A 9669-nucleotide genomic window follows, 5' to 3' on the forward strand; every position below is an offset into this window, starting at 1 on the left:
CTTCTCCAGTTGATCACACATATGAAGAAGAAGAGCTACACCACAGAAAGAGGAAATGAAAGCTTCTCATAGTCAGGGCTGCATTTCTCTATTGATTATCTTCTTCATGATCTTCGTCAGACTTAGACCATCAATGGCAGGAGGAGGAGGAGGAGGAGGAGAGAATAAGAACCCACTGGACGAACCATCGATGCACTCGGATCTGGTTGAAATGTTCGGTTATGGGGAGGAAAGGGTCTCCTCCGCCCTTGTCACCGGTTCTGTCAATTGCGAGGCCGTTTTGGATAGTGACTCGGCGCCTCATGCATTGCCTGTCTCAGGTTTGTCAACCCTTTTATTCTTTCTCTCACTTTTATTTGGGTTTTCGATTGCGTGCAAGGGCATCAATATGGATGAGATTTTTAATTTCATGAGATGATGTGGGGTGGTAATTTAACACGCAATCAAACAGCATTTCTTTTCTCATGTTGGGAAAAAGTTTGATGCCACGCTGTTGATCCTACCCTGCACGGTTGCATGCATTAGCAATTTAGCATCTATGGGGAGGGATGGAGTGGTCGTTTCACTACCCCATGGGTAGCAGGAACATTTAATCCGATCTGGTTTGCTTTAATTTGTTCATTTTTGGGAGTTTATGCTGATGGTATCACCATGATCTACTCCTAAAGCTTGGGAATGGACTCAACTCATCCAAACAACTTGACTCTTGCCAAGCTATTATTATTCCCAACTCTCTTAAAAATGTATTTCCTGCCTCTTCATTGAAAGGTTCAGAGTTGTGGATTTTGGTGGATAACATTGTGTCTTCTTTTTCTTTGTTTTTTTTGTTTTTTTGGTTGGATTGGCAACCACCTTCTCATAGGGGGTTGTCAAATCAGTCCAGGCCGATTGTGGTCGGGCCTAATCTGTTCTCCCTAAATAAGATCATGCATTGTGACCAGCCCGTTTAAGTAATCAGTCCTCATAGGCTAGACATAGTCTTATTTATAAATTATCGGTCAGTTGCTAATTTATAATCGGACTCGTATTAAATGGACTGAAAGTGCCTAAAAACAAAGCCATACTAAATGGACTACAATCGGGCTACGCAAGTTTGGTCCATATAACTCCTAATGAGATTTCAATTCTTCGAGATAAAATAGATTTTACTAGAAAGAATGTTCTTCACCAGGCTAACAACTAAATAAGTAAATCTTAATGTATTTGGAGTTCTATAGGCCACAATCTCAAATGGGCATACATATTATGACATTTTGAACAATATAAATGGTCTTGATTATGCGCTCCTTTTTTATTTTTGGCTCATCAACTTCATAGTGTATTAAACATGTAGGTTCTTAAACGTGTCGGGCTCAGTCCGGCACCCGTCAGTCCATCCCCTTGAGCTACGAACAACACATTTAGTTAATTTGTCGACCCGATTTCAGGCTTTAATCAATCGGAACAAGTCAATCCTACCAGTGCGAGCTTAGAATTGACACCCCTAACCTTCTCTATCTCTTTTGGTTTAAGGAGTACTCAAGAACTATATTCAGCAAACCATGAAAGCAAATACCAAATGGATCATAAGGCTGATGTTGACCTGTTTTGATCCACTTAAAAGTTTGTAATTTTTTACAGGTGCAAAAGTAGCCGTTGCATGCAAAAATGGAAGGCAAAATAGGAAGTCAGACATCACACAGGCTTGGACAGATGAGTATGGAGAATTCAGCATCGACATTCCTTCCCACCTCCATACAATTCCAAATTTGGAAAACGCATGTACTGTGAGGGTTTTTTATCTGCCAGAAAGCACTCCCTGCAAACAGGTTTTTGTAAGGAAGCCCAGAGGAATAAGATTAACATCACTTGGGAATGGCATTCGCACTTACACCACCGGAATGATAACACTCTGACAGCCTCCTAAGCATTCGCACTATGTATTCTTTTTGGTCTCAACGCAATAAATGTGTTTTATATTGGCTCCTCCTCCACCTCATGACACAATTCAATTTATCTATAAGTGGTCTACTGACCTTTTTGTTTTTTGATTTTTCTCATAATTTTGCATCTTCATCTTGGCCATCAATGTCTCAAATTGAATATCAAGATCTACCAGTTAGGGATCACCCAATTTTTATACGTATTGGCTGCTTCAAACAATCTAATAATCACAGTGGATAGGCTTTTGTTGTTCTCTTCAATTCTCTGTTTCATTGCGCTGCTTTGAGTCCTGGTCTCACAGGGGAAATGCTGGCACCAAAGGCCCTGAGGGATCTTACAGGAATTGCAGCAGGCTTTGGCAAAAAGATACCGGAAAGTAGAATTCTGGGTAAACAGTTCTGATATTTGTAAATGGTTAATGCAAAGATCACAATATGGGTGGCCTTTTGAGTTAATTGATGTTTCACTACCCATTTTGAATCTTATGAAATGTTTAAGAACATCCATAAATATGCAAGGATGATACGTTAATATCAGTAGCTACTAGGCTAGCTAGCAAGACCCCTATGGATCGGGTCACTATGGATTGAAGACGATGTATTATCTCATCAAAACAAAAAAAAAACAGAGCAATGTGTAAAAAATTGATCCATAAACAAAGACTAATAACAAAGAGAAAAATGTTATAACAAGAAAAGTATTCACTTCCACACCCCAACAAGGACTCTTGTTTCATTCGCAATGAATCGTAAAGCAGTTGATCTAACTTTATTTATACGCCAAATGATGCTGTAAACCAAGCGAAAACCAACCATGGGTGAAAAGATAGTAATCAGGAACTTTCTGCAATGTTCTGCTTTGCTCTGGATGCTATAAATCGGGCTACGTCAATACAGCAAGTAAGTTTATCTGCTTCTTCATCAGGGATCTCAACTGAGAAATCTTCCTCAAAAGCCATCACAAGCTCCACCCTATCCAAGCTGTCCAGGCTCAAGTCTTTTTGGAAATCTGCCGTTTCAGTAACCTATATTCAAAGCTTAAATGGAATAAAAACCAGCATTTTCCTGATTGTAATCTTGGTTTTTCTTGGGGGTTGGATGGTTCGTGTGCTGAAATATAGATAAAGTTGGAATCTAATTATCCCTTTAAAATATACCCATTACCAATCAATTTATGGTTCCAGCAACATAAATCAATTTCAAACCTAATCTATTAAGCTAACCAGCTTTTTAGATTCCATCACTAAGAAAATTCACAATTGCTGAATTGCAGAAAATGATAAAGGCAGTATTATTTATTGAAGGGCAAAAAAATTGCTGCTTCGTTGTGTAGCCCCTGCACCAGTGTGGGGGGCCAATGATAACACCCACAGGTGCATCAACAATGGGATAATTTATTTTAGGGAAGTAGTTTTCTGTCCGGGAGTGTGGCCTAAGCCAGCACTCCCATAAGTCTATCTGTCTCCTCCTCAAAGACTCATGGGAGTGCTGGCGTAGGCCACAGTCCCAGACAGAGAACTTTCTCCCTTTATTTTAAGAGGGGCTGGATGGTAATTTCGTGTGCTCCTGTGTCTGGGTGTAAGAGCCACACAACCACACACCATTCTTTTTCCGTTTATTTAATTATTTAATTTTTTGGGTTGGGGTGACAAGTAACATAAATTATTAATATTTCAAAAGCACAAGATAACAGCAGGTGTTATCAGTTACCTTGTTTGACTCTATCTTATCAAATTTCTTCACCAGTCCAATCACCCGGGCCATTAACTGATCAGAGCTAGTACACGATGATGCACATATGTGGCGTCTTAATCTGCTCAGTGCATTCCCATCTTCTGCACATAACCGTTGTCTACAAGTCGTGCCAATCCTCACATATCCCAAAATAGCACTCCTTATGTTCTGCATTGTATTGCAATCTGAAAAACAGTGAAACACCGTTAGGCAAAGCACCAAGAACTAAGGTACAACAACAACAACTCAGCCTTATCCCAATTAAATGGGGTCGGCTACATGGATCCTTGCAAAGACAAAAAAATAAAATAATAGAAAAAGGAAAAAGCACAACATCATCGACAAAAACTCAGCAATCCCACCTAAATGGGGTCCGCTACATGGATTGTAGCCCTCCAATCAGCTCTATTCGAGGCCATACTTGCAACAAGGCCCAAAACTACGTATAGACTATCCTCACTACTTCTCCTAGCGTAGATCCTTCAACCTGTATCGAATCACTCCTTCATACTGGTGCATCTCAAGGCCCTCCTTGAACATGACCATGCCACCTCAAACGACTCTGTCAAAGCTTCTCATGTATAGGGGTCACTCCCAACTCAGCTCTAGTATGGGCATTCCTTACTTTATCCTTCCTAGTCTTGCCACACATCCATCTCAACATCCTTTCTCCTCTATCAACGTCATCATCATCATCCTCGTAGCCTTATCCCACTAAATGGGGTCGGCCAGATGGATCCTTGCTCTCCAATCACCTCTATTAAAGTTCATACCTGATACGAGGCCTAAGCTAAGCAAGTCTTTCCTCACCACTTCCTAGGGTTATTTTAGGCCTGGCCCTGGCTCTTTTGGTTCCCTCAACCTGAATTTAGTCACTTTGACATACTGGGGCATTTGAAGGCCTTTGTTGAACATAGCCATGCCAAGAACTAAAGGTAAAGGAAATATAATCTTGTCTAAACCTATAAAAATTGGTTTTTCATGGGAAACCACATGATTCTAACTGAAATTGAAGGTGAAGAGGAAGAACAAAGAGAATCAAATCATAGATGATGGTTCTTGAGGAAATTTTACAGCTGATCTAGAATCTGCATATTAAAGAATGAAGCTTCATAGCTTCATGGAGATTTTAGCCAAGCTTAAATCTGCACCAGAAGCTGTAATTGGCATGCAAACTTGCAAAAGTTGGTTTTTATTGAAGGGAACGGAGATATATCTTCCACTATCTTAACATCGAGAGGGCCTAATAAAGAATAGCAGGCAAAAATTGAGCCTGTTAGATCTGTTAGATGACCAAAGAGCAAACTATCTACGCTTCTTTTCTCCAAATGGATGCAATAAATATTATAGTTAGAATAATGTATTCACTTGGTTTCTCATTGATCCTTGGGTTGGAAGTTGCAGACTAAGATAGCTAATTAATGATATATACAATAGATTAGACTTTTCTAGAAAGTGGAGTTTAACAGTGACTGGCTGCAACCAGCCTGTCAAAGTTCAAAATCCATAAACCTGGGTAGGGACGATTCTTACCAGCAGTGAGAGTTGGATTTGGGAGACAAAAGATGTAACTCCATTGACCCAGATAAATTCAATATGATCCAATGAAAGTGAGGCAATTTCATGGTGGTTTGGACTCCAAGAGTCCGGCCACGAAAACAAACTCACAACATCTCCTACGAAGCTTGAGAATCGGTCCTCTAACAAGAAGCCACAGGGGCATCGCATTTGATACTTTTCTGGTTTAGATTCTTTAGAAGCTACAGGTTGCATTACAGAATTGTCTAGAATTGTTTCAGATCAAAGGATTGGGAAAGCAATAACTATAAAAATCAGTTTATTTAAAATGGAAGTGACTGAAGCCATAACCCAATTTATAGAACTAAAAAGACAAACTTGAGGTTCTCTGTCAAATAGTTCATAGTGTAAGGCCTCCACATAGAGGAAAGTGGTTCAATTCAAAAATAGAGAAGGTTGAGAATCATCTCGATCCAAAAAGTTCCAGAGACATGTCCGATTCTGGAATTAATAACTGGGCTAATGTTCAGAGACAACTATCTAAAGACAGGAATAGGAACTACCCATTACAATTCGAGGAATCAGTCGCTAAAGGAGAAAATTTCAGACAAGAAATCCTTCCTAAACAATGCAAAGACTTTTAATATCTTATCCAGTGGATCGAAAACCATAATCCAGAAAATGAAAGATAACCTGCTACCTAGATTAGTTTAGTGCATTCGTTAGCTACGAATTAGGGCTATGCAACACAAGAGCAACTGAAGAGAAATGAAGAGAAACGAGAGACCAAACAGCTCTAGTTACGTTCGCTCACACTAACCTCCCTGCTCGTGTTTTGTGGTTGCGAAGAGAAACCCTTGGAACCCTGTTAAGCTTAGAGGTTAACCGCTGCGCTATTCTTGAGTCTTCGCCCTCAGAGCCTCAGAGCCTCAGAGGTCCATAAGGTGACAGTAGTAGTTCGTGCAGAGCCCAAGCTTGAAACTTCGGCGGACCTGGGCTGGGATAGCCCCAAACCGAAAAACCGAATGGTACCTTCTGTTTGCTACTGATTAGCCCACGATGAAGGGCATTTTGAACATCCAACAAATAAGTGGAGCAATAATGACCATAGATTCATGAACGATAGAAAATGTATTTTTAAAGGGAAGTTTCAAAATACCTCCTTTATCTTTTTCTAAAATTGGTTTTGGTTGTTTTGTCTTCCACAAGATATGAATTGGATTAAGATCCTCTCTTGTGCATCGATTTGGCGGTGCCTTGTAGTACGGGCTTGAGAGCTCGATACATGGATGATACTTCATCTAATGGTGCGAGGTCCATTTACCTAGTTTTTTTTTTTTTTTTTTTTTCTTGAACTTAACACCGTTGGATGTCGTATCGATCCATGAGTCGAGCTCTCAAGCCCTCATTGCTGTAGTGCATCGCTATTGCACTGCAGAGGATTTTTTTCCTGATATGAATCCATGACCTCTTGAAAATTGATTTTTAACAAAATACTTTTAAGTGTGGGAACTTTAGTCCCACATTCGAAGTGGAAGAGAATGAAGAGGTTAATATATTGAAATGAAAACTACAACGATAGAATGCTCTCTCTCCTCTATTGTCTTTGGGGTCAGAGTTTGTTTTCACACATGTGCACCGAGATAGGCTGGTGGGGTGAGCAAGTCCTTGGGTGTGTGTGTGTGTGTGTGTGTTTGTGAAGTTTACTTTTTGCTCCGAACCAGACTTATATTCGGATTTCTTGTTTTTCTGGTATCTGCTTTGGCGTCGATTAGGGTTTTCCTGACATTAGATATTGGTTGTTATACGCCGATCATAACACATTAAATGATGGAGTCCAACAGGGACCTTTCCAACTTGAACCACTCTCTATTTAACATTGAGCGTGGCCTTGCTGGTGTAGGATGTGTGTCATCCAAAGCGTCGCCAGCATCATTGACTCTTTGTACATTAGACAGAACACATTAAATGTTGGGGGTCCTACAGGGAGCTTTCCAACTTGAACCACTCTCTATCCGATGTTGTGGCCTTGTCAGCGTAGGATGTGCTTCATCGCTAGCATTGTTGACTCTTTGTTCAGTGCCGTCCAAGATGTACTGGGTCCTGGTAACGACTTTTTAACCTTTTTTTGGTCTTTTCTCTGTGAGAAACATATCTTTTGGTTCCATTGGATATGTTTTTCCAAGGGATATCTCTCCTCTATATATAGAGAGACGTCCTTGGCACTTGGAGGATTATTCTCCGAGTTATTCATCCTCTCTTACTCTCTCATCTTTTGTGTTTGCTCATCGAAACAACACATCTCTATTTTTTTTGTTTTACAAGTCATCTTTTGAAAGTTTTTCATTGAGTTTGAGCACAACTTTGTAGAACTAGAAGGGACACATTAAGAGAGTGCATTACTATCTGTGAAAGCCAAGAACTGTTTTATCTTGGAAACTAATTTACACATCTCCTAGTTGCACCTTGTGGGCGTCTATGGTCTTTAGGACAACATCTAGTAATGTGACTCAATTCACATCTATCATTTACAAAGCAACATTTGTAGCATCAGTAGTTTGTGTATAGCACATCAATAGAAAGCTTTGTAGTGGCTACTTGGATACATGGCAAATAAGTTATTAGTTGTTTCATTAATCATTATTTTATACAACAATGGGTGAATTCATCATGGGTGAAGAAAAACGTTCTCCTCAATTTTTTGTTGACTTAGTCAAATGCTCAATGGTTCAATATACATATGTCATTGCTTGTAGATTTTAGATCTTACTCATCCGTTAGAGCCCTTCCTTTATTCTTCTTCGTCCTCTTTTCCATTAGAAAAACATTCACTAAAACTCTATGAAAACTTTATCGTGAGGTCTAGATGACAGGACATTCTACAACTTTATTGAGAGGTCTAGGTGATAGGTCAATCTACCTAGGCCCCGTTTTGTTTCGTTGTAAAATTTTCTCCTAATTAAGTGATATTTTACACCAAAATTTTACTCCATATAATTATTCTTTTTCTCTTTTCATATGAATTTATTAGAAAAACATTCATTAAATCTCTATGAAAACTTTATCGTGATGTCTAGGTGATAGGATATTCTACAACTTTATTGAGAGGTCTAGGTGATAGGTCGATCTACCTAGGCCCCTTTTTGTTCCATTGTAAATTTTCCTCCTAAGTGATATTTTGTGTGAAAATTTTTACTCCATATAAATGTTTGGTTATTTTTCAATGTAATAATTTGTATGTTTTGCATCAAAACAATTAAACAAACATTAGAATGTTTTACTATAAAGTTATTTTCCTCTTCCACCTTTTCACATGAAAAAAATAAAATAAAATGAAAGGCAAATCACAAGATTTACATTGAAAATATTAAAATCATGGCTTGATCTCATTATTGGTTTGATTTTTCTAAAATATTATGGAAGTTAAAAAGATTCTTTTTTACAAAAAAAAAAAAGGGTCAAAGAATAAAAAAGATGTACCCAAATCAACTTTTTTTTTTTATCTTCATAAAATTTTGAAAGAGAAAAGAAAGAAAGACATAAATTCATTACTTGTTTTTTCACTATTCTTTTTTTTTTTTGTTATGTTTTTCTTTCTTTTCTATCTATTTCTTGCCAATTAAATACACCCTTGGTCTTGAGTACTTATTAAAAAAAAATTAAATATTTGTAGTTTTATATTGGATTTGGATGAAATTATGCACGAGCTCAAAATGGATAGATAAGTCTATCCAAGGAGTTTTGGTTCAATTCAGGAAGGTTCAAATACCAAATTTATACTAGGGGTAAAATGATCATTTTTGCCACACGATTGCCACGAGAATCAAGTGGGTCTTGGTCCTTATTGTCGAAAGGTCCCTTGAGGTATCAAATGCAGTGTCTACACGTATGTTAGTGTCTCCTTGTGTCAATTTCTCTCCTCCCTCCTATGAAATGACATATATATCTACCCCTTTTATAGGAAGACAGAGATAAAAACAGAGAGGTCCTAGCATACGCTAATTAGGGAAAAAGAATGTTGTCGATCTGGTCATGTGGGACCTACACTCAGACACAGGAGTGTGTGAAATTATCATCCTGCCCCTATGAAATAAAAAAATCTCGTACATATTGATGCCCTTGCATGCGCTCTCATTGGCCCCATACTGGTACAGCGCTACACCACCAGACAACAATCTCTGCCTTGATTATAATAACAAATATATTCTGATCCAATAGTCCTTGTTTATTTAATAAATAAGAAGATTCTTATCTGATGGCATTGAGAGAAATCTGAAGGTGGCAGACTGAAATCAGAATGAAACTTGCAGAGAGAGAGAGAGAGAGAGAGAGAGAGATTACGGTGTTCTTCAACCTCCATCTACCTCCCAATGTTGCGTTGGTCGGTGGATTCTCTTTCCATTCTTTGAAAAAGACGTCTAATCACCATGTAAGGTTCTACTTTGTTGTTAGATTTCGTTATCAAAGAGAGACACAGCTTTTCATTCCCTTATTA

The 9669-nt window shown here is 38.5% G+C and overlaps 1 protein-coding gene and 1 long non-coding RNA gene across 2 annotated transcripts; one reads left to right on the forward strand and one right to left on the reverse strand.

Moving 5' to 3' along the window:
- The first annotated feature begins 272 nt into the window (after nt 1-272).
- LOC122640826 lies at nt 273-1787 on the forward strand. The gene is made up of 2 exons (XR_006329762.1): nt 273-320; nt 1621-1787. It is a non-coding gene; the product is annotated as an uncharacterized LOC122640826 (long non-coding RNA).
- A 936-nt stretch (nt 1788-2723) lies between these two features.
- Nucleotides 2724-6101, reverse strand: LOC122639449 (acyl carrier protein 3, mitochondrial). Its single transcript, XM_043832310.1, has 3 exons — nt 5996-6101; nt 3633-3843; nt 2724-2947 (listed from the first exon to the last, which is right to left on the reverse strand). The coding sequence occupies exons 2-3, from the start codon at nt 3828-3830 to the stop codon at nt 2756-2758; spliced, it is 390 nt and encodes a 129-aa protein (XP_043688245.1). The 5' UTR covers nt 3831-3843; nt 5996-6101; the 3' UTR covers nt 2724-2755.
- Between the last annotated feature and the right edge of the window lie 3568 nt (nt 6102-9669).

The sequence above is a fragment of the Telopea speciosissima genome, chromosome 9 (assembly GCF_018873765.1).
Source record: "Telopea speciosissima isolate NSW1024214 ecotype Mountain lineage chromosome 9, Tspe_v1, whole genome shotgun sequence".
NCBI classification, from domain to species: domain Eukaryota; kingdom Viridiplantae; phylum Streptophyta; class Magnoliopsida; order Proteales; family Proteaceae; genus Telopea; species Telopea speciosissima.

Bases quoted from the DNA above. Each gene is read 5' to 3' on its own strand.
- LOC122639449 (XM_043832310.1), bottom strand. From the start codon at position 3,830: ATGCAGAACATAAGGAGTGCTATTTTGGGATATGTGAGGATTGGCACG. The intron at 2,948-3,632 runs GTAACTGATAAC...CTTTGAATATAG, and splicing joins ATAAGATAGAGTCAAACAAG to GTTACTGAAACGGCAGATTT.